The 25,416-nt window shown below is 26.2% G+C and overlaps 5 protein-coding genes across 6 annotated transcripts; all 5 read right to left on the bottom strand.

The window, feature by feature from the left end:
- Nucleotides 1-330: 330 nt before the first annotated feature.
- OCT59_004819 (uncharacterized protein) lies at nucleotides 331-1,725 on the bottom strand (the record flags this gene model as incomplete). The annotated part of the gene is made up of 1 exon (XM_025324471.1): nucleotides 331-1,725. One exon carries the CDS (start codon nucleotides 1,723-1,725, stop codon nucleotides 331-333), a length of 1,395 nt encoding a protein of 464 aa, XP_025186035.1.
- A 3,448-nt stretch (nucleotides 1,726-5,173) lies between these two features.
- On the bottom strand, nucleotides 5,174-6,107 carry OCT59_004818 (uncharacterized protein; the record flags this gene model as incomplete). Its single annotated transcript, XM_066137962.1, has 5 exons — nucleotides 5,174-5,277; nucleotides 5,353-5,433; nucleotides 5,505-5,600; nucleotides 5,792-5,810; nucleotides 5,886-6,107. 5 exons carry the CDS (start codon nucleotides 6,105-6,107, stop codon nucleotides 5,174-5,176), a joined length of 522 nt encoding a protein of 173 aa, XP_065997153.1.
- A 1,061-nt stretch (nucleotides 6,108-7,168) lies between these two features.
- OCT59_004817 (uncharacterized protein) lies at nucleotides 7,169-9,153 on the bottom strand (the record flags this gene model as incomplete). Its single annotated transcript, XM_025330049.2, has 6 exons — nucleotides 7,169-7,307; nucleotides 7,389-7,650; nucleotides 7,728-7,904; nucleotides 7,977-8,291; nucleotides 8,369-8,595; nucleotides 8,670-9,153. 5 exons carry the CDS (start codon nucleotides 9,151-9,153, stop codon nucleotides 7,453-7,455), a joined length of 1,401 nt encoding a protein of 466 aa, XP_025186034.2. The 3' UTR covers nucleotides 7,169-7,307; nucleotides 7,389-7,452.
- Nucleotides 9,154-12,865: 3,712 nt separating this feature from the next.
- Nucleotides 12,866-14,460, bottom strand: OCT59_004816 (uncharacterized protein; the record flags this gene model as incomplete). 2 transcript variants are annotated; one of them, XM_066137960.1, is made up of 11 exons in its annotated part: nucleotides 12,866-13,040; nucleotides 13,122-13,149; nucleotides 13,226-13,271; nucleotides 13,331-13,357; nucleotides 13,451-13,476; nucleotides 13,655-13,661; nucleotides 13,748-13,768; nucleotides 13,846-13,877; nucleotides 13,959-13,988; nucleotides 14,154-14,174; nucleotides 14,385-14,460. In XM_066137960.1, 11 exons carry the CDS (start codon nucleotides 14,458-14,460, stop codon nucleotides 12,866-12,868), a joined length of 489 nt encoding a protein of 162 aa, XP_065997151.1. The 2 variants fall into 2 exon arrangements, with proteins under 2 accessions (XP_065997151.1, XP_065997152.1); XM_066137961.1 differs by lacking the exon at nucleotides 14,385-14,460 and adding an exon at nucleotides 14,054-14,078 and having other exon boundaries at nucleotides 14,154-14,156.
- Nucleotides 14,461-16,241: 1,781 nt separating this feature from the next.
- On the bottom strand, nucleotides 16,242-17,948 carry OCT59_004815 (uncharacterized protein; the record flags this gene model as incomplete). The annotated part of the gene is made up of 5 exons (XM_025331556.2): nucleotides 16,242-16,448; nucleotides 16,527-16,703; nucleotides 16,777-17,088; nucleotides 17,167-17,393; nucleotides 17,468-17,948. 5 exons carry the CDS (start codon nucleotides 17,946-17,948, stop codon nucleotides 16,242-16,244), a joined length of 1,404 nt encoding a protein of 467 aa, XP_025186032.1.
- Nucleotides 17,949-25,416: the final 7,468 nt, after the last annotated feature.

Here is a 25,416-nt window from a genome sequence, read left to right as displayed (position 1 = left end):
ATCAAACAGGAAAGAAAAATATAATAAACGTAATTTTTTTTTTAGAATTATATTATAGACAAATTCATATTGATGATATAAAGCAAATGTGGGTACACATATAATATGGTAAATATTAGTTAAGGAAAGTACATTTTGGTGCATAACGCATGGAAAAAGATTACCTGATGTTATGGCAAAACATCACAAGCCAACGCTGCAAGCCAGCCAAACATTACAAACCAAAAGGTTGCTCACTTGTTTTAACGTATTATTTGTAAATTTTAAATTGAATAAATATATTGTTTATTATAATAATGAAATATTAAAATTAGTTTTTATATCATGATTTTATAAATTTTTCATATAGCGTTGAGCATAACCTGATGTAAGAGTTGAAATCTCGGAATATTTATAATTTCTTAGTGAAGGTTCAACAAATGCAGGCAAAATCAATAAATTTATAACTAATAATAAGACCCATTTTAATACCCTTTTAATCATTGTAATTTCATCCTTCTTTTCACAACCAAATATAGTTTCCCATAATATAAATATTAAACCATGAATCATAAAGAAAAATGATTGTTCTCCCGTCCAAATATTAAAATTTGCAATCATAAGAAATTCATGTAATAAAGAACTAATAGCAAAAGCACCTAATACTCCCATCATATTTGCAATTTTTCTTGGAATAATTGGAGTTAATAAATTCCTAACTGGTAAAAAACCATATTCCTTAAGAAATTCATTAAGGAATAATTGCCAACGAGTAGACCAAAAATCACGAGGATTTGATGCCATCCATGGTTCTTCAAAAAGAGGTTTTGTATTAAATAGTAATGTGATCATCCATTCTTTTAAAGAAATATACTCTGAAGGGTTGAGAAAACCAAATCGAATCAAAATGGATTGGTAGTGATTATTTTTTGATGTGGAATGAAAAAATAAACGAAAAATGATAGCAATAATGAAAATAGGGGCATCATAATTTATTGACATCCATAAATATGCGCATGCGAAAAAATGTAAGATGTATAAAATTGAAGGTATTGTAGTGGGAGTAATTCCTTTTGTAAAAAATTCTAATAAACGAACTTGATAAACTTTTTCCGGGGTTTCTGTTGCCCATTTAGTTGAAATTAGGAAAGTAGAAAATACAAGTTCAAACATTAACCATTTCGCGATGATGATCATGAGACACTTAAGTAATCTTTTGTTAATTTGTGAAGTTGTGGTTGATTTAATAATTAAGGATTTCTCTTTTTCATTTGAATAATCCGATTTTGGAGGAATTATATAAGAATTAAAACGCCAATTAAATAATGTCCAAAAGTACGGTTTAAAATTTTTTGAATTCTTTGGATATTTGTATGTTCTATTTAATTTTAAGAATAATAACATTTTCATTCCATGAGCTAAAGCAATAGTCACAAAACAATTGTGAAGTGAAGATTTGTTTCCACGATAAATCATCGGAATTGATACAAATAAAAGTGCAAGAGATAATAATACGTAAAAACGTTTCCTTGTATGAATTGGCTCATATGTGAGTGATATAAATAATAATATCGGAGCAAAAAATACTGAAGAATAAACTGAATTAGGTAATTCAGGTGGAAATTTTTGCCACGTTGATGAAGGCGAATTGACGATAAAAATTAATATATGAGCGATCGTTATTGAAAATGGTATATAAACCAGATTTGATTTTGTATAAAAGTTAGATCGAGAAGTTGATGACATTTTGAAAATATGTAATCTATGTGAATCACTTGCTTAAAAAATTCTTGCTCTTAATATAATTAAATGATGATCACAATAATGTGGCGTGATTACAAATGATGGTGTGATTAAAGGTGGCTTAGCGAAATAGTGTAACCAATCTTAAGAATCGGAATATTTCGTAAATTCAAATTAAATAACGTGAAAAAAAAATTTTCTACTGCAACGACAGCTTCTGCCACTCTGTCGCCACAAGAATTTTGTTTGTTTATTATAATCATAAAATTTATAATTTAATAAAAAGTTTATTCTTTATTATGTAAGAATATGTTATTATAACTCCATTATTTATCAAATATAAATAATATAATCATAAAATTCGTCAAAACATTATAAAATAATTATAAAAATTATTAGAATTGTTCAAAGAAAAGAGACTTAAAGAAAAAGAGTTGAAAAGAACTACTAAAACTAAATCAAAAAGTTGGGTTTATATATATTGATCCTTTGATCAACGTAAATATTAATTATTTACTATGACAATTATTATTGAAATGATATTCACTTCCGATCCAATTTACTTCGGACTATTAATGTTACACAAAATATAGACGATCCTTATAATTCCGAAGTATAAAATTAATCCTATAGTTATGGCACTACACTACTTCCTTTTGAACTAAATCTATTAGCAAGTTCACACATAAAGTAATGATTAAAATTTATTTAACTCTTATTAGAAATAAATTAATTTTAAAAGTTATATAAAGTCACATCACCATCCTTTTATTAATTATTAAAACAAAATTACGTACGCATATCTAAAGAATGCAGTAATATAAAAATTCATACTACTAAATATATAATTTTATGGTAACGTATCAACTAAACTACATCACTTATTACTGTATAGAAAATTCAACTATCTCATCGTTCTATTCTAACCAATAAAATGTAAATGGTATTGTAAAATATTGACCAATAAAACTTATAAAGTCGGTTTGCAAATGTAATATTTACCTCGAAAAAATAAATTAAATATACTATTTTACGTCAATAATAGTATGGTCTGGCTTTCTTATTAGTGTTTTGAACTCGTTATACGTCGGAAAATTTTTTAAGCGTAATCATGCGTAAATAATACTTATATTCACGCAATAAATAACTAACGCCTAAAGCACCTAGAACGCCCATCATATTTGTTGGGACAATTACTGGACAATTGATACTAATAAGTAAAAAAAATTTCCAATGTGCTTGCAGAAATTCTTTATCAGCGTAAGTGTAGATATTATTTATAACGGTAATTTTAAATATTTATTTTAAAGTTTATTTATCGGGATAGCGACATAAAAATTTTATGTTGTAGTTATATAATAGTCAATTGATAAAATGAAAATGAAATATTTTGAGAACAATTATTTGTCATATTATAATTACCCAAAATGATTGTTATATATTAGATAAAATTGAATATAAAGAGTCTGATTTTTGCAAGTCTAATTTGATATCTTTTTATATATAATAGTATATTTTGCAACACCGCGAATTCTGCCCTTTTTTGTTAATTTAATAATAATGTTTTCATAAAATCATGGTGGCTGTGATTAGTAAACATTTATTTTAATAAACAGGGATTAATCAAAAAAGAAAATAAACAGTTAAAAAAGACAGTTATTCGTGCATTAAGTTCAATAATTACCTGAAAATATTTAGTTTATTTCCATCATAATTCGAAAAATCTTGTGGGTTGGAATTAATTTATACAAAAACAGAATTTTTATTAATCACATTTTTAAATCTTGCCATTTTTCATTATTAAGCATATTAATATAATAATGAAAAGTACTACGGCCCTACCACAAGGGACTTCCTAAGAAGTGTACTATGCTCCTCCCATGAAATTACGCATAGCACCATGCCGTACCACAACCAACCGGTCCTATCGCAGGACTGCAGCAAAGCTGGTACCCACGAGCTTACTAAAAGCAAGCGCCTATGCTCTAACCCTCGCATAGTACTATACCGCTCCAAAAAGTTCCAACCAGCCCTTACTATGAGACTGCAGCAAAAGCTGGTACTCATAGGCTTACAAAGTAAGCCTCCTATGCTCCCACCCGTGCATAGCATCATGCTGCTCCAACAAAAGCACCCGAAAAACAAGAAAAATCTTTATCTATCACCGCAATATTCCTTTATAAAGTTAAATGTAAAGATGAAAGGAGTATATTAAATGAAAAGATAAAAGAAGGGAAGTGGTGAAGGAATAAAGAAGGAGGGAGTCAGTAAAATAAGTAAAATAAGGAGAGAAAATGTGAGATAAATAAGAGACAACGAACGAAAGGTAGAAAAGGAAAGAGTGGGAAATATATATAGGGAGAGCGGGAAGTAAAACCCTTTATGGATCTGCTAGTATAGTCAGAATGCTTGATCAATATTTAAATCAATAGAATTCGAAAGATGACCCATGATTATATTGATCATACATGTGATATCTTAACTTTATTATTGATGATGAATATCAAGCCATTAAAATCGTTAAATAGACTACAAATAAACTCGTAACTGAATTTATAGTGTGATCGTGAGACTTTTTACTTTTTTTTACTTTTTTTTTACTTTTTACATTGAAAAGTTTTTTATGCTGATAAATCTTTTTTGAATTGCTTGCAGTAAAAACCGCTGACAAATATCTATATTGTATTGTTATAATATTAGTCATGACTATTCAATTTTGCGGTTACAGATTATCACAATGTCACGTGATACCATAAACCTTCAGCGATTATGGAAAGATTATATAGAGTGTAGCCATATGATATTCTTTCCGACTTCACATAAAATAAAATAAAAATAAATAAAATAAAATAGGGTGTAGCCATAACTGTAATAATTTTTAATAATGATTATTTTAACTATTAATTAATCAGTACTATAAGTCTATAATTGTTATTTTTAACGTTCCTATTGGCTATTGCTTGATATTTTTATGAGACATCCTTTGCAATCAATTGAACTGCAGCATGATTATAAACTGGCAAAGCTCACCTAATGTATTTGCCATTTCTTACCAATACTTGGCTACGAATTTAAATCAGAAATCTTTCCAGATTATTGAATGGAAGAAGATTCTCTCCCATTTACATATTCTTCCTAAAACATAAAGACCTTTTGACAGGTGAAAAGTATTTATGTCAGTCTGGAAGGTGAAATATAGTTTTTCATTAAAATATATTATCGCACGGCCCTATAGGATCGTATTTAACAGGAGTTCCATCAACAATTTTTTCTCTTTTAATATTGTACAAAAATAAACTACTTGATGCTTAATATTGTACGGTGATCGGCAATATATGATAATATTGGTCAAGCAAAATCAGCATGATTATGCAATAATTAAATGATGAACATTTACGTCATTTACGTGTCTGAAATATTAATGTTTAATTTTACACGTTGTAAAACTCCACTATTTATTAAATTGATTAGTATTGTTAGGATTAATTTCTTGTAAAGATTTATGTAAATCTTTCAAATTATTCGTATTTGATATTTCACAATTAGAGGCAAAAGCTAAATTAAAAAATATTAATTAAAATATACTAAATAAAGAAAATGAAATCAAAAAACTTCAATAATATTTCTAACCTTCTTTAGCTGTAACAAATCCTTTATTCTTTTTCATCTTATAATTGTTATCAATATCAAATGTATTAGCGTCAAATTCCTCTAAATAATAAATTTAAATCAATTCATATTTTTCATTAACATAATGATAAAATATTTGGTTTATTACATACCTTGTTTTCTTTTAGTACATTGAATGTTATCTACCAAATTATTAATCATTCCAATTTGTTCTTGTTCTCTTGGTAATTCATATGAATCTAAACTTTCTACATTTTTATGTCGAGTTGCTAATTTCATTGAATCTCTTGAAAAACCCAATTTTTGAAGCTCTTGTACAAGTGTTTTACGTCCAGTATGGTTTGTAATTTTTTGGTTAATATAATCAATACTACACATTTTGCATATTTTATTCATAAAATTTTTTAATCAGTTTTGTCTAACATGAATTCCCTTATACCAGCATCCTGTATATAAAGCTAATAATACAAATTAACGGATATAAATTAAATAAATAAACAGATTAATGAAATAAATAATAACATTAAATTTACCATCTGGTTCGTCACATTCTTGAAGATAAAAATTTGGCTCAGCCACTTGAGGGCAGTAGGACAAATATTTTCATAAACTCCAATTATATCTGGATTATTTGGTAAGATAAATTTATCAGCAGCCTTTCCACGATTTCCGATTTCCACTCGCCGATTTGTTTTGGATTGATATATAAGTATATCAAAACCTCCATCTTCACGTTTTTTAAAATCTTCATCCATTAAATAAAAATGTTCTCCCCCACGTAAGCCTAATAATATTGCATTGTAAAAAAAAAAACTTTTTTAAGTAGTGATTGTGGTGTAGATCCATCCATTATAGAATGGTTTAAAATATTTTGAACTTCTTCATTAGACAATCCATTAGAACCATTTTTTTCTCCATATCCTAAATCTGTCAAATATTTAATTTTCCCTGAATGAACTTGCCAGAATTGCTTATATATTTTATCATCATATAAATTGAATTTGATATGACTGATTTTGATTTAAATAACGATAAATTGCTGAAAAAGCCACTTTAATTGAAGAAATAGAATATTCATTGCCATTTTGCTGTTTCATGGCTGCTAAATATTGTGCTAATTGAGAATCCAACACTTTTATTTCGGATATTTCCTCTAATTTTCTTTTATACTAATTATTTTTAGCACGAAATAATTCTACAGCACGTATCCAATTATTGGTAGAATATTCTGTATTCTTAACTTTTCCAATTTCACAGAAGAAGTTCACATTTTTTTCTAAATTTCACTTGAAGCCTTATTCAAAAATCAAAATTATTATGAATAATATTAAACATTTTCTATCTAATATACAACTTAATAAAGCTTTTTCATAAATTCTGTTATTTTCACGAGGCATAATGACAAAAAAGAAATTTATTTATAAAGAAAAAAAAAGAACTAGGAAGAAAAAAAAGCTTATAATTAAATAAACTTTTAATGGAGCATGATCTGCATTAGCCGTAGATATTGCACGTGGTATTTACATTGGTTAACGTCATATCGTGACGACGTGACGTTAACCAATATAAATACAACACCGTACAATATCCATAAATTATACAAAATCACATGTGACTGATACTCTCGGATTGGATATGCTGCGGCAATTTGAAATTAAAAACTTTTCATCGTACTCGTATCAATTCGTGTTTTTTGTTTAGGGCGGGTAGATGATTTTATGATTTTGCAACAATAATCAACATATTTGAATTTCTGACTTACAAAATACTTCCATTAATTAAAATAGAACTTTATATTTTAAAATTCGTAAAAATTATTATAATCAATTTGAAATTTTATTTTTAATTGTAAAATGAAAAAAAAAACAAAAAATAAATAAAATAAAATAAATAAATAAATAAACTAGCTAACAAAAAATGAAATATACCGTAATATATACGAAAGTTTCAGTACACTAAAAAGAAAATCTTCAGATAAATTAATATGATCTTATTATTTCACAATTTAAAATCTATTAAATTTATTATTAACTTACTTATCAATTTACGTGAAATAGTGAAGTAGTATTGAATTCATTTCAATTCATTTCGTGTGATTAATTAGCTTGGTACAATGCCAATTTTATCCCAATTAAGACATTTTTCATGACGTCCCTTTAAAGGACCAAACTCTCCTTTAACATTTACACAATTATAAGAGGAAGGAGGAAGAGGTTCGTTAAGAATATTCGTCACCCTATTTATGAATTCAGCCATACGTTCATATGATTTCGTAGTGCAAACATGTTCCATTAACATCTAGAATACATTATTAGAAGAGTTAATTTTTAATTTTTTTTAATAAAAAAATAAAATCAATTTTTAGTAATATTTACTTGGAAGTCGTGAGGCATTTCTTCATATATTTCAAGTGTAGTATTTGTCGGAGTTTGGAATGGAGATTTTTCAAATTTACCAGCATTATAAGATGGACCTTTATATTTAGTTGGTTCAGCAGCTCTATGAGCAAAATAAATCACTTCATCTAGTAATCTTTCATCATCTCCTACAGTCTATATTATACAAATAAATCCTTTTTAGTATAAAAAAAATCTAAGAGAGGATCAAGGGATATCTTTTATTACCAATAATAAAGGAGGCAAATCGCATAAGCTTTCAGCTAACATTGGACTAACATATGGAATTGCTAAACCTTCATTAGCTACGTATAATTGTAATCTTCCACCAGGTCTATTAAAGGAATCATGCCAAATTTTTGGACCAAGATTTTGATTCTTAATCTTCGCTGCGAGTGCAGCATCTTTTTCTTTGTATTCTTTACTAGCTTGAGATTCTGTAAAATTATCAGCAGTACCACCACCTTTACGATTTGGAATAAAATCAGCACATTCGTCACTTACTCTTGAAGGCATGCTAACTGTTAGATCAACCCATGGGCTCTGTAATGTGTCGTGATATTATCATGTGAATGATTGGTAATACAATACAAAGAAAAAAAAGTATAATCTATATTTACCGAACCGATAATACCACCCGATGATGACAAACCAGCATCACGTATAGCAAGACCAAGAGCTAGACTTAAACCGCCTCCAGCACTATTGCCAGCAAAGACAATATTTTTTGGATTTAAAGGTTCAAATCCCGCATCTTTTGGAGGATTTAAAAGATATAAATAAGCAGCCAATGCATCATGTAATGCGGCAGGAAATTGATTTTGAGGTGCTAGCCGGTAATTGATTACTATAAACGAAAATTTTAGTTAGATATAGATTTAAAGATTAATAAAAATTTCATTCTTCCAAGATTAAGCATACCTAAAACTCTTGCATTTGCTATTTTAGCAAGAGAGCTTGTAATAGGACGATGAGATTCTTTACGAAGAAAAATATAACCTCCACCGTGTAAAAACAAAATAGTTTTCCTAACTTCTCTTTTTTCCCATTCATCATTAGGAACTTGAACCCATTCAGCAAAAATTCCATCATCTTTTAAATTTTTCCATTCAGGGTCTAAAACATGTTCATATGGTTTCAAAATTTTATCAAGATGAACTTGTGCTTCATTTCTATATTCATTATTTATCTTCAATTCATTTATAATCACGCCAGTTTTTGCAGGAACAGGAACAGAATTAACAGTTTGTAATTGCTCAATTGTTTTGGTACTATTGGATGATGATGAAAACTTTGCAAAAGTTAAATGATTTTTCAAATCCCATGAAGGTCTTGGAGGTCCATTAAGATAATGTTTTATTGTTGTAGAAATTAATAATGAAGAATAATTTAAAAAGTCGGTCATTTTTCAAATAGTAAAACTATAATGTAGTGCAAAATAATGGATCTATTTATATGAGAATAAGTATGAATTCCGGTTTTTACTTGTAGCAGTACCAGCATGTGATTCTGTGAAGATTTCGAAATTTTTACTATTAATATATCTATAACTAGTTATATAATATTTTTTTGGTACTTATAAATAACATATTGTTTATTATCCTACGGTTCCTATTTGGGTGGGGTTTATTTAAAAAGATGGATAAAAAGTCCCAAATAAAAAGTCTATTGTTATTAATATCATGATTTTCACGGCTGCGCTTTGAAAATCATTGATACCCACAGTTACCATTACTTATTTCACGATAAGAACAATAAGATTGATTTTACCACAGAATCGGAACTGACTCTATGTATATATTCCGTCAAAATTAAAAAGGGAATTTTAACGGACACATTTGATTTATTGATTATCGTAGAGTAAGCAGATGTTAATTATTCCTATTCGGTAACCCAACCCGTTGTACTTTAAAAATACATACGGGGATACAAATTTTTTTAGCCAGATTTAAATGATCAAATGATCATCAAAATTGCAAAGTATTACTCTTTTTTGGTTATCTACCAGAAACTTTTGCAAATTTAATATCTTAGATTATATATAAAGGATGGTGAATCTGAATCCTATAACGCCTATCCTCATTCCTAACGAATCGATGCAGTTTTTTACCTTTTACATATTTTCTTTTTTTTTTAAAAAAAAGGGTAAAAAAAAACTCTTTAGCAAGTTGCACAAATTTCCAAAAATATATTAATTAATCATACAAACAATGAAAACCGGATCAAACACATGTAAAAAAAATCTATTTGTCTCACAACTTCTTTTTTAGTAGTCAATAATGATCTTTGTTTATTTTGCGTATTACAAATATTTTGTGGCTTTTAAAATAATAGACTTCACAATAATTTCGCTATTATATTATAAAAAAACGTGATTTATTGGTCTTTTATTATCAAACAAACAATATATTTTTTTTAAATGAAAAAAAAAATGAAACTTTTATCTTAAAGTGCAATCATTCTTTTTTTTTTTAAAAAAAAAAGAATGTTTTTTTTAATTAATATAAAAAGTTTTCTTCTTTAAGTTAAAGAGTTTTTTGAATTGAATAAATAAATATACAAATCTGGAAGAAAAATTTCTTTTAAAAAATTTATTTAATATATTATATATCATTTTAACATTTATTACAGGTCTATATATATCTAAAATTCTATACATATTTAATATGTTCAATATGTGAAACATATTTAATATGTAGCATATATATACGCAACATTCGGAACATTGATTCGTCGCCTCGTGATCAAGTTGAATTTTGGTCACGTGATCGACCGTTCGCTACAATATCTTTAGTAAATAATATACTTACCCAATAACTGTTATACTTTTCTTTTTCTATATTGAGTACTTTGCGAATATCCAAATATTTACGACCAACTTTTGGCTTAGGAATAGGCTACTAGTAATTTTACTCAATAATTTTTATCAGCAATACAATTTCATTTAATTTATTATAATAATTACCTCATGCTCATTAATACTTAAATCAAATGAATGTTGGTTAAGTTTAGCATGTTTGGATATTTTCTTTAGCCTAGATAACTCTGAATTATCACTTGAAATATCATCATCATCTAACTTACTTCTTATATTATTAACAGCTTGCTGTTTTTTTTTCTTTATTAAGATGTTTTTGAAGACGTGCATTTTCAGCACAATACGTTCCATAACAATAGTAAACTTGTGATTATTATCATGAGACTGTTTAGCAGTCTCGAATTCATCATTTGATATAGAGGAATTATCATTCGTGTTTTCACTTGGTGAAAATTATAATCATCCTCAGAATCATTACTAATTGTTTCTTTTACTTTTCTTTTTCTTTCCATTATTGTAAAAAAATTATATTTTTATATAATAAAATAAAAATTTAATTGTTATTTGAGCAAAAAGAATTATAAAAGTAGTTTTGAAAGAAAGTTGAGTTTATTATATTAAAAATAAAAGTAAAAGAATTAAAAAATTATACTATTTTTTTTCAGACTATTTTTAATAAAAAGGTTAAGTTCAATCAACTTGTTAACTTTGCTTATAAATCATTGTAGTAAAAGTATATTTGATGATCAAAAAATGACGTAATAAATGATTAATTATAAAAGTTACATTAAAAATTATTTAATTTTCAAATTTACAATTTACACTTTTTACCATTAACATTAAAATATATTTCTATTACAACCATAACATTATTTTAAAATTATTAACTTAGTATGATGTACCTGTTATAAGTGTCAGGTTCTTATGTTAGTAAATCAACACGCACATATAGCCGTAAGCATTATCAACATAATAAGCAAGAATATTATTCCTTGGATTCAAATGAAATAATAATAATAAACCATAGTAATGATACTATGGAAATGGATAATTTCGGGTATGTTGATTCTTTTGGACAGATAATAATAATTTACCAATATATTAGCTTTTGCAAATAATAGTCTAGTGCCGATGGATAAAGCATCAGGATATGAACCATTAGATGAATCATCAGAAGATGGATCAATGGATAAATTATCAGAAGATGAACCAATGGACGATGCATCAGGAAGATGGACCAATAGATGAATTATCAGAAGATGGACCAATGGATGAATTATCAGAAGATGAGCCAGTGGATGAAGCATCAAAAGATGGATCAATAGCTAGATGAAGTATCATGATGGATGAAATGCCAAGATATGATGAACTAATGAATGAAGATATTGTGGAGCAGGTGATGGTGCTACACAATTCATTGATGTTACTGCAATAAAAAGGTGTGTAGTTTTTATGAATTTGGGACGCACAACGTATATTATTGATAAGGATTGTATGGAAGAATGGGATGACGATTAAGTAACAAAAATTGTATTTTTTTGTATCATATTAATTGATTGTTAATATGATGATTTTGTTTACGACTTTTTTTGTACATTTTTTAAATTATTTTCGGAGGATACTATTTAAATGCTTAAAATTTAACTAAAATTGCTTTTTTTTAAATTCGGATGTTTATTGAATAAAATACAAAATCGCATGAATATCATATGAATTAACACATTTTTCGAATGATTTTTTTTTAGGGTTTTTTATAGGGTACTATAGCTAGAATAAGATAAAATATTCTGCTTTCCTAAATTTATTTGTTATAAGGAGGAGTTCTATTGATATTTGAAATGAATAACATAAAGTTCATGAAGTTTTTTATTCACTGGTCGAAGTAGGGGGATGTGCAATACATTTACACTAGAGAAATTTTATATACACGTCACATTTCAAATTGATTTACCAGTAATTTCAATTAATTCCAATTAAAGTGTATATTAAGGAAATTTGTTGTAAACTTGTCCAATTTCCATGAAGTGTATATGTCATTTGAAATTTACAAGTTTCTATTATATAAATGTATTTTAAATTGTGATAAAACCTTCTTTATATATCATTTAAACTTATAATACATTAAACAGAAATTTTTTATGATATAAGAAATGTTAATGAAATTTCGCTCATATTTGCAAATATATAGCTAAAATATTAACAATAAATACAATAAATTATTATAAATTTTATATAAATTTTATGTATATTATAATGAAACTTCACTTCTATTTAAGAATCATAAACTTCGTAGCCACGCTCAATTAAGGCAATGTATTACTAGACCTACACTAAAGATGACTTTAGCAAGGCTTTCTTTGTGAATTAAAAGAAATTTCATACACTTTGCCAGCTGGTGAGAAAGCCTATGATCTCTAACCTCAAACTTCTTTTCTACAAGATCCCTAAACATTTGATTCAGAGACCTAGACCATCTAAAAAAGAGAAAATTGAAATGTTAGTAAAAACATTTCATTGAAATGCATAATTAGAAACAAATCTCACCAAGTTTTCACGTGTTTAAAAAGTCAAAAAACCAACCATCTGAAAAAAGAAAGATGATGAATATTAGTGATCATTCTTTGTTAAAAGAAAAATTAAAGAAAAAAATTGAACTTACGAAATCCATGTTCAAAAATATCTCTGGATACCAAAGAGCAAGTCATCTATAAAAGAAAAAAAAGTTAGTAATCATTTTTTAATGTCAAAGAAAAAAATATCTTACCGAAATCAGCCTCCAAAGAGCTGAAGACTTATCCAAATAAGAACGAAAATGAAGTTGTTAGGTTAATATTATATTAAAAAAAAAGTTTAAGAATATAAAAAAAAGTACACCATAACCTACGTGTCTAAAGATCCTAATGAAGCCGTCTAAAAAACTGAATTCATTAAAAATAATTTAAAAATCACTTTCCCTTTTTTTAAATTAAAAAAAAGAACTTTAAAAAAAGAATTATCAGAAGTCCATGTGTCAAAAAAATCCACGTTAAAATGAGAGAAAAAACTTCATCTTCCATTAACAAAATTCTGCTTCAAAGATCCAAAGTACCATAAGGCTAAAAAATAAAAAAAGAAAAATTTCATTAATAAAATTCTTTTAAAATAGGTTTCTTAAAGTCAATTCTGAATTCAAATAGCTTACCAAAGTCTGGAAATACAGAACCTATAAAGATTAAAAAAAGAAGCGTCAGACATTTCTTACAGATAAATGACGAATTCCTCTCAAAAGAAATAACTCACTATCCAAAAGTCTTCCACAGACAAGTCATTACCTACAAAAAAATAAAAAAAAGGAAATTTAGTATGTTCCTCATAATTAATGGCGAAATTCTTTTCCCAAAAATTTTACTTACTGTCCAAAAAGTCCCTCCAGAGAACATTACCTACCAAAAAAAAAAGAAGGAACATTTAATACATTTTTTATAGAAACTTTTTCCCCAATAATCACCAATCGTCTGAAGATTCTCTGTTACCTTTAAAAAATTAAAAAGAAAATTTTAATACATTTCTAATACTAATAATGAACTATTAAAACAAAACTAACTTGCCATTTATTTTAATTTCCAGTTCTTGTTTTATTGTAAAGTATAATTTTTACTTTTGTTTTCTTCAAGTCCAGCTATCATAGGCTTGGAAAAAATTTTATGAAAAATAATAAGAAAAAAAAGAAAATTATAGTAAATAACGATAAAACAAAAAAAAATTCAAAAAATTGATAAAAATAAAAAGAAATCACCTAAGAGAGCACTATTTGCGAAAATGTTCAGTTGAACTTCAACTTTGAGCCATTGGAATTATTTGTTCATTTCCTTTAATTTTTGTCAGTTGTTCATACCAATAGCTCATTGATGTCATTGTTGTGAAAAAAAAATTAATGAAGGAGAAAGAGGGAAAGGAATTATGGGAAAGAACAAACTTTTTTTTTAAAGAAAGATTATCCGTCATTGAACTGCGCCTATCAGTTATTATATCATGTGATACACATGACAAAATAGGACCCGATTCCATTTTGAGGATTGATATAACATATTAAACTATTTTAACTATTTTAACTATTTTTAATCACGAATAAACTATTTTTTAATTTTCTTTACATTTTCTTTTATACTCTTCAAAATAATAAACTGCAATTATGGTTTTTGATGCTTGGAATATGTTCAACTTAACCATCACAAAATGACACAAATAGCAAATACAATAATATAACATTAATTATTATTTCTCACAAACATTCTAGATTTTTTAATATAAATTGACTTGAGATTATTAGAGGTCATAAGCTTTCTCACCAGCTGGCAAAGTGTATGAAATTTCTTTTAATTTCACAAAGAAAGCCTTGCTAAAGTCATCTTTAGCATAGGTCTAGTAATACATTGCCTTAATTGAGCGTGGCTACGAAGTTTATGATTATCTCTTTGCTTTTTTTTGTAATTTTGTAATAATATAAATTTTGTTTTAGTATAGCAAAATTTCAATAATAGTAAGTAAATGGCTTGTTGCAAATTTAATATCATATTTCAAGTAAATTTCAAGCTATTATATGCGTAATAAACATTGATATTAAATTTAATTAAAATTTATTTAGAATTTATACATTATAATTAGCGAATTAGTTTTAAAATCATAAAATTTACAATAAATTTTACCCGTTTCAATCTATAAATTAAATTTGATGGAGATTTCTTAAGCGTAATTGAGATCAACAAATGTATAAGCTATTTATGGGCAATAAACTTCATGCAAATCATCCCACTTCGACCAGTGATTGTTATTATTAAATTTACTGCGCCATATGGCTCACCTAATGTATTTGCCATTTCTTACCCAATACTTGGTTACTAAGAAGATTCTCTCCCATTTACATATTCTTCCTAAAACATAAGACCTTTTGACAGGTGAAAAGTATTTATGTCATTCTGGAAGGTGAAATATAGTATTAAGGTTGTTATTAAAGTATAATATCAAAATCATTAACTGAAAAATTTTGAATTATAGTACTCATAGCGAACATATATTCAAAAAGCAGGTACATTTTACCCATTAATTTTTAAGTTTTTACGTTTTCCAATAAGGCTTTGAAATTATTTATTCTCTCTCGCACATCCATAGATAAATAATGGAATGTGCAACTCTACCGGAAATGATATTATACAAAATCACGAACTTAGTGAAGTGATAACAGTGACTCGGATTGGATATGCTGCGGCAATTTGAAATTAAAAACTTATCATCGTACTTACAAGTCTCGTATCAATTCGTGTTTTAGTATGTTAGGGCGGGTAGATGATTTTATGATTTTGCAACAATAATCTACACATTTGAATTTCTGACTTACATAATTAAAATAGAACTTTATATTTTAACACTCGGAAAAATTATTATAATCAATTTGAAATTTTATTTTCAATTGTAAAAAAAAAATAAAAAAATAAATAAAATAAATAAATAAATAAAAATAACAAAAAATGAAATATACAGTAATATATACAAAAGTTTCAGTATACTAAAAATAAATCTTCAGATAAATTAATAAGATCTTATTTCGCAAATTTAAAATTTATTATTAACTTACTTATCAATTTACGTGAAATAGTGAAGTAGCATTGAATTCATTTCAATTCATTTCGTGTGATTAATTAGCTTGGTACAATGCCAATTTTATCCCAATTAAGAACTTTTTCATGACGTTCCTTTAAAGGACCAAACTCTCCTTTAACATTTATGTAATTATAAGAGGAAGGAGGAAGAGGAGGAAGAGGTTCGTTAAGAATATTCGTCACCCTATTTATAAATTCAACCATACGTTCATATGACTTCGTAGTGCAAACATGCTCCATTAACAACTAGAATACATTATTAAAAGAGTTAATTTTTATTTTTTTTTTAAAAAAAAAATAAAATCAATTTTTAGTAATATTTACTTGGAAGTCGTGAGGCATTTCTTCATATATTTCAAGTGTAGTATTTGTCGGAGTTTGGAATGGAGATTTTTCAAATTTACCAGCATTATAAGATGGACCTTTATATTTAGTTGGTTCAGCAGATTTATGAGCAAAATAAATTATTTCATCTCGTAATCTTTCATCATCTCCTGCAGTCTATATTATACAAATAAATCCTTTTTTAGTACAAAAAAAATCTAAGAGAGGATCAAGGGATATCTTTTATTACCAATAATAAAGGAGGCAAATCGCATAAGCTTTCAGCTAACATTGGACTAACATATGGAATTGCTAAACCTTCATTAGCTACGTATAATTGTAATCTTCCATCAGGTCTATTAAAGGAATCATGCCAAATTTTTGGACCAAGATTTTGGTTCTTAATCTTCGCTGCGAACGCAGCATCTTTTTCTTTGTATTCTTTACTAGCTTGAGATTCTGTAAATTTATCAGCAAGACCACTTTTCAGATTTGGAAGAAAATCAGCACATTCATCATTTATTATTGAAGGCATGCTAACTGTTAGATCAACCCATGGGCTCTGTAATGTGTCGTGATATTATCATATGAATGATTAATAAATATAATACAAAGAAAAAAAAATATAATCTATATTTACCGAACCGATAATACCAGCCGATGATGGCAAACCAGCATCACGTATAGCAAGACCAAGAGCTAGACTTAAACCGCCTCCAGCACTATTACCAGCAAAGACAATATTTTTTGGATTTAAAGGTTCAAATCCCGCATCTTTTGGAGGATTTAAAAGATATAAATAAGCAGATAATGCATCATGTAATGCGGCAGGAAATTGATTTTGAGGTGCTAGCCGGTAATTGATTACTATAAACGAAAATTTTAGTTAGATATAGATTTATAGATTAATAAAAATTTCATTCTTCCAAGATTAAGCTTACCTAAAACTCTTGCATTTGCCATTTTAGCAAAAGAGCTTGTAATAGGACGATGAGATTTTTTACAAAGAAAAGAATAAGCTCCACCGTGTAAATACAAAATAGTTTTCCTAACTTCTCTTTTTTCCCATTCATCATTAGGAACTTGAACCCATTCAGCAAAAATTCCATCATCTTTTAAATTTTTCCATTCAGGGTCTAAAACATGTTCATATGGTTTCAAAATTTTATCAAGATAAACTTGTGCTTCATTTCTATATTTATTGTTTATCTTAAATTCATTTATAATCACGCCAGTTTTTGCAGGAACAGGAAGAGAACTGACACTTTGAAATTGCTCAATTGTTTCGGCACTATTGAATAATACAAACTTTGCAAAAGATAAATGATTTTTCAAATTCCATGAAGGTCTTGGAGGTCCATTAAGATAATGTTTTATTGTTGTAGAAATTAATAATGAAGAATAATTTAAAAAGTCTGTCATTTTTCAAATAGTAAAACTATAATGTAGTGCAAAATAATAATGGATCTACTTATATGAAAATAAGTATAGATATTATGAATTCCGGTTTTTACTTGTAGCAGTACCAACATGTGATTTTGTGAATCGATATAATAAAATAGATTTCGAAATTTTTACTATTATGTCTATTTAAAAAGATGGATAAAGTCTATCAATAGAATAAAAAGTCTATAATTATTAATCATTGATACAGTTACCCATTACTTATTTCACAATAAGATTGATTTTATCTCAGAATCGGAACTGATATATTCCGTCAGAATTAAAAAGGGAATTTTAATGGATACATTTGATTTATTGATTATCGTAGAGTAAGCAGATGCTAATTATTCCTATTCGGTAACCCAACCCGTTGTACTTTAAAAATACGGTGATACAAATTTTTTAGCCATAAACTCGCAGGTTAAATGATCAAATGATCATCAAAATTGTTATCTACCAGAAACTTTTGCAAATTTAATATTCTTAGATTATATATAATTAGGATTAAAGGATGGTGAATCTGAATCCCATAACGCTCTATCCTCATTCCTAACGAATCGATGCAGTTTTTTTCCTTTTACATATTTTCTTTTTTTTTTTAAAAAAAAAATGGGGTAAAAAAAAACTCTTTTAGCAAGTTGCACAAATTTCCATAAATGTATTAAATAATCATACAAACATGATCAAACTCGTGTAAAAAAAATCTATTTGTCTCGCAACTTCTTTTTTAGTAGTCAATAATGATTTTTGTTTATTTTGCGTATTACAATTATTTTGTGGCTTTTAAAATAATTTCTCAAATAGACTTCACAATAAATTCGCAAACAAATCTTTATTATATTATCAAAACCATGATTCATTGATCTTTTATTATCAAACAAAAATCATTTTTTTTTAAATTATTAAATTTACTGCGCCACATGGCCATTTGTATAGTATGCTATAAATTGGGTTTTACTTTTTTTTTCTTTTTCTTTTTTTTTTTAAATAAAAAAAAAAATTTTAAAATGTCAATTGTTAGCATCATTATAATGTTAATTTAAATTTACTTCCCGAAGAATTATATTATTTATATTTATTAGAGATGCAGTTGGAACTCGATCACCGTACCACAACTGTGTTATAACTTGTGCGTAGTTTTTATTAAAATTTAAATTTTCTTAAAAAAATATATTATAAAGTATAAAATAAAGTATGTAAATATCACTATTAAAATTATTGTTCCATGAAATTTATAATCAAAGAAGTTATTTAAAATCAGTATGGAAACTTTAAATTTTGATAACAAATTTGGAAAGATTTAAAAATTTATGCTGTTAAGCTATGTATACGATTAAACTATCTTATGCTATCTATTTAAACATCAATAACACATTTGGGTTTCACACGGTTTTGCCATAACTGTGCCACAATCCGCTATATTCTGGCCAATTCATTGGGACAGGTCCAAATACATCACTAGTAATATTTATCATATAATCATATTCTTCATATTCATATTAATATTAATGTTAATGTTTATATGAATATGAATTGAACCCATAAATCATTAGAATAAAATTACTTCTTGTCATTTTTATTGTTAATTTGAGACAATCAAATAGTGAAATTTTTTAATTTTCTTTAATCAGCGAAAGTTTAAATCAACATGAAATTTCTGATATATATATTTAGGAAAAATTGGTTATTACATAATATTAATTTAGAGTATTAATTTATTTATAAATTGGATTATAACGCGAGTGAAAAATTAAAAATTGATTAAAATTATTTTTTTTTAGCTGAATATTTTCCAAAAATCATGTAAAATAAATTTAAGGCAAAAAAACAATGAAAAATTAGAAAAAAAGAAAATATTAGTAAAAAAAATAACCCAGAAAAAAATTATTAAGAAAAAATTGGAAAAAAGGTACACCGCAGTATCAATCCGATCGATCCAAACCTAAAAGGTGAAATACATAGATTGTAAATAGAAAAAAAGTTAAACCCCAAAAAAATTAAAAAAAAAATATTAAAAAGGAAAAAAACCAAAAAAAAACCAAAAAAAAAGTTTTGCTGCGGCCGATCGCATCGTTGGGAAATGAAAAATATTGTTACTAATCTTCTTTGTTATCCGAACGTAATACAAATATGATTAGTTCGGATATTTGTCCATGATGTTCGAAAGTCAAAAAGGATTTGGATCATATTTTTCTATGTTAAGACAACGAATATTCAATTGTTGAATTGATTGAGTCAACTATAATAATTAAAACAATAAAAAGATATTATTGGGCGTTTTTTATAAAACTAGTAACGATTTTGTTGATCATTTGTTGATCATTTATTTTAAATTTATTATAAATTTTGTCACGAGATTTTCTATGGAAATCATTTCTCAATTTGTTATTAAAACACCTGCTGAATTGCCTCGAAATTGAAAATCATTTCCCTTTTATAAAAAAATTTCCTTTTTGGTAAAAAACTCTCAGATTAATCTTATATAACTTTATGTAAATGTCAATGACAACGTCAATGTCAGTGACAATGTCAATGTCAATGTCAATGTCAATGACAATGAAAAAAACTTCTAATGCCAACTTTTCGCAAAAACTCTTCCTGTGCCACTAAAAGTCCCTGTTAAATTGTTGCATCATTCAATATTTGCATAATTTCATTTTTTGTTGATCATTAAAATTTCATAAAATATTGCAAAAAAATAAAAAAATTGTAAAAAAAACGTTTCAGCGTTTTTTCATATAATATTATTAAAAAAAATGCCAAAAACTTTTTTTTTTGCATTACTATTAAGAAAAAAACGTTTTGGCATTTTTCCATATAAAATTATAAAAAAAATAACGCAAAAATGTTTTTTCTTCATTTTTTATTTTTTTAACAAAAAATGTCAAGACTGACGTTTTTAATTAAAAAAACCAATATTTTTTTGATTTTTAATCACAAAAATGTCAAAGTCTGACGTTTTTAATTAAAAAAATCATTTTTTTTTTGATTTTTTAATAACAAAAATGTCAAGTCTGACGTTTTTAATTAAAAAAAACCAATATTTTTTTGATTTTTATTTTTTAATCACAAAAATGTCAAGTCTGACGTTTTTTAATTAAAAAAATCATTTTTTTGATTTTTTAATAACAAAAACATCAGACTTGACGTTTTTAATCAAAAAAATCATTTTTTTTGATTTTTTAATTACAATAACGTCAAGTCTAACGTTTTTAATCAAAAAAATCATTTTTTTTGATTTTTAATCACAAAAACGTTAAGTCTGATATTTTTAATTAAAAAAATCATTTTTTTTGATTTTTTAATTACAAAAACGTCGAGTCTGACGTTTTTAATTAAAAAATCATTTTTTTTGATTTTTTAATTACAAAAATGTCAAGTCTGACGTTTTTAACTAAAAAAATCATTTTTTTTGATTTTTAATTACAAAATTGTCAAATCTAACGTAAAAAATGATTTTTTGAATCATAAAAATGTCAAATCTGACGTTTTTAATAAAAAAATCATTTTTTTTTATTTTTAATCACAAAAATGTCATGTCTGACGTTTTTAACTAAAAAAATCATTTTTTTTTTTATTTTTTAATTAAAAAACGTCAAGTCTGACGTTTTTTAACTAAAAAAGTCATTTTTTTGATTTTTTAATTACAAAAACGTCAAGTCTGACGTTTTTTAACTAAAAAAGTCATTTTTTTTGATTTTTTAATTACAAAAACGTCAAGTCTGACATTTTTTAACTAAAAAAGTCATTTTTTTGATTTTTTAATTACAAAAACGTCAAATCTGACGTTTTTAATTAAAAAAATCATTTTTTTTATTTTTAATCACAAAAATGTCATGTCTGACGTTTTTTAACTAAAAAAGTCATTTTTTTTGATTTTTTAATTACAAAAACGTCAAGTCTGACGTTTTTTAACTGAAAAAGTCATTTTTTTGATTTTTTAATTACAAAAACGTCAAGTCTGACGTTTTTTAACTGAAAAAGTCATTTTTTTTGATTTTTTAATTACAAAAACGTCAAGCCTGACATTTTTTAGCTAAAAAAGTCATTTTTTTGATTTTTTAATTACAAAAACGTCAAGCCTGACATTTTTTAACTAAAAAAGTCATTTTTTTGATTTTTTAATTACAAAAACGTCAAGCCTGACGTTTTTCAACTAAAAAAGTCATTTTTTTTGATTTTTTAATTACAAAAACGTCAAGCCTGACGTTTTTCAACTAAAAAAGTCATTTTTTTGATTTTTTAATTACAAAAACGTCAAGCCTGACGTTTTTCAACTAAAAAAGTCATTTTTTTGATTTTTTAATTACAAAAACGTCAAGTCTGACATTTTTTAACTAAAAAAATCATTTTTTTTGATTTTTAATCACAAAAATGTCATGTCTGACGTTTTTAACTAAAAAAAACATTTTTTTGATTTTTTAATTACAAAAACGTCAAGTCTGACATTTTTAATTAATAAAATCATTTTTTTTTTGATTTTTTAATTACAAAAACGCCAAGTCTTACGTTTTTAACCAAAAAAATCAATTTTTTTGATTTTTAATCAAATCTAACGTAAAAAATGATTTTTTAATCATAAAAATGTCAAGTCTGACGTTTTTAATAAAAAAATCAATTTTTTTTATATTTAATTATAAAAACGTTTGATGACCTGACCCAAAATTTTCGAGTCAATCTGACAGTATAATGATTATAACTCACTAATAATTACCAAGTTACTCTAGTTAAAGTTGAAGATTTGTACAAAGAAAACAAATGATAATGATTATTAAAGATTTTATAAAAGTTATAAGAGAAACTCTAAATTTTTCCAGGAAAGATGAAAGCGTGGGAACTGATTAGGGGTCTTTTTAATAATCAGTTTAATAAAATTGGTCATTGGTTATTAAAGAGTTATGGAAATCATTGCTTTAATAACGTTGCTAGAAAATTATGGTTAGACAGATGCGTGAAAGTGAAAATATAGAAAAAGAATTAGGGATAATCAAGAAAGAATAAAGAAGTAAAGGGAAAATGTCTAATATTGATGAGAAAGGAGGCAAATATTGAAAACAAAATGATGAGGAACTGAATTTAATGGCTAATATTTAACATGGCATTCGGTATGAAAACTTAGTTATGTTATGTAAAACGTTTAATTTTATTTTATAATTTTGTTTTAATAAGAAATAGATATTAAAGTTATAAGATATTATTTTTTATTAATGATATTTTTAGGTATTCCTACTAATTTATAATCTATGCCCGATCATCATGTCTAAAAATTTTAGGACGGAAAAAAAGGTGGAAGAGTTCAAAAAGTGTATAAGGAAAGTTGAGTTTTGACGCATTACAACATCACCAACTATTTATTCATTTCTTATAAACACGTAGATATGTTTTTTTTAGCGACTTCGAATAGTAGTTTTCAATTTTCTTGTCCAAAAAATTATTTCTTTTTGTTGGCTAATGGTGACGACACATAAAAAGGGCCAAGTAGGGCGAGTTGTTGACGCTGAAAAAAATTGATAGAAAGCGATAATAGTGGTTCAGGATTAACAAAGTAAGCTCACCTTTCAATAGTAGAGGATGGCACTTTGGCTCTCTGGTTTTTTTGCTTTTTCTTGGGAATTTTTTGTCACAAAATTTTTCGGTTGCCGCAGCAAAAAATTTAGCAATGGAGGAACGAATTAGAGTGCGAGGTGACTTATTGTGACACAGAATTCTCAGCACAAATTTAGCCGTTGGCAACCACATTAAAATAGATTGGATCGTTAGGAACATTCTCAAGTCACATGATTTCACGTATTATAAAACGTTTGATATTTGCTCCTCTTATATCGACCGATAAAAAGAAAGGAACTACTGATTAGTAAAATTTTCGAAAAAAAAAGAAAAAATAATCAAAAATCATGTAATTATGATCATTTTATAGAACCTTATTTAGTAAAAGATTTACAATTTACTAAATTAGTTTGTACTAGAGATTACTTAATGAATCATTTGGTTACACAATGTTTATGAATGTAACTTTATAAGTAGAATTTCGGAGACCGTTCCAAAAATATTTTTTTTTCTGCTTCAGAACTTATTTAAAAAAAATTTACAGTATATTTATTTCATTATGTCTGTTATTAGAAAAAATTTAATTGATGCTGCAATTGATAGAGCATATGCACTTATAGATTATAATATTCACAATAATATACACAAAAAAAATGAATTTCAAAAACAAGTAATTCTTGCTGATGAATCACTTACAAAAGATGAAAAATCTGAAGCAATAAGAGAATTGAATAAAATTTACGACCAGGATAAAATTATTTATAATGAAGGAACAAGAAGAGTTTGTGAAAATTGTAACCAAAAATGTTTAGCTACATTATATTGTGAATTTTGTGTTCGAAATTATTTAAAAGCAAAATTTTCAAATTGGACATCTGGAAATGATGAAATTGATAATTTAATACAAGAATGTCAAATGAAAGCAATTGAACCAGCTAATATAGTTGAATGGATTCCGTATAGTAATTTAGAAAATATTAATTATTTAACAAAAGGTGGATACTCTGAAATCTATACAGCAAAGTGGATTAATGGAAGTTATGATGAATGGGATTCTAAAGAACAACAATTAATTAGACTTGAGGAACAAGATGTGGTACTTAAAAGATTAGAAAATGTTGAAAGTGCAAATAAACGTTGGTTTGAAGAGGTTTGTAATCTAATAATGTTACAATTATTCATTTAAAGTTTTTATAACATTTTCTTTATTTTATAGGCTACTACACATTTGAATATAAGTAATAAATGGTCAGATGCGATTGTTCAATGTTATGGTTTGACACAATATCCATTAAATGGAGATTATACGCTTGTAATGAATGAATTGGATATAGATTTAAGAAAATATTTACAGCAAAATCATAAAAAACTTACATGGAAAGAAAGAATTCAAATTATTACTGATATAACTACTGCACTTAGAAGGATTCATGATGAAAATGCAATTCATAGAGATTTGCATTCCGGAAATATATTATTTAGATCTAAATTTAATATTAGTGATCTTGGATTTTGTGGACCTGCAGATAAACCATTAAAAAGTATATATGGAAATCTTCCTTATATTGCACCAGAAGTTATTGCAGGAAAAGAAACTACTTTTGAATCTGATATTTATAGTATTGCAATGCTTATGTGGGAGATTTCATCTGGTCAACCACCATTTATTAATTATGAACATGATTATTATCTTGCAATGAATATAATTAAAGGTATAAGACCAAAAATTGTACCAGGAACTCCTATAGAATATAAAAATTTAATGATACAATGCTGGGATGCTAATCCGTTAAAGCGACCTGATATTAATACACTTTCAGGTAAAATAGATAAGCTTAATCTAATTTATCAAACTAAATCAGATGATTTAATTCAATTAGAAGAAAATGATAGTTTATAT

Source organism: Rhizophagus irregularis, chromosome 13 (genome assembly GCF_026210795.1).
Source record: "Rhizophagus irregularis chromosome 13, complete sequence".
In the NCBI taxonomy this organism is placed as follows: Eukaryota; Fungi; Glomeromycota; class Glomeromycetes; order Glomerales; family Glomeraceae; genus Rhizophagus; species Rhizophagus irregularis.
The sequence above is the reverse complement of the archived record's forward strand: the minus strand, read 5'-3'. Positions and strand labels throughout refer to the sequence as shown.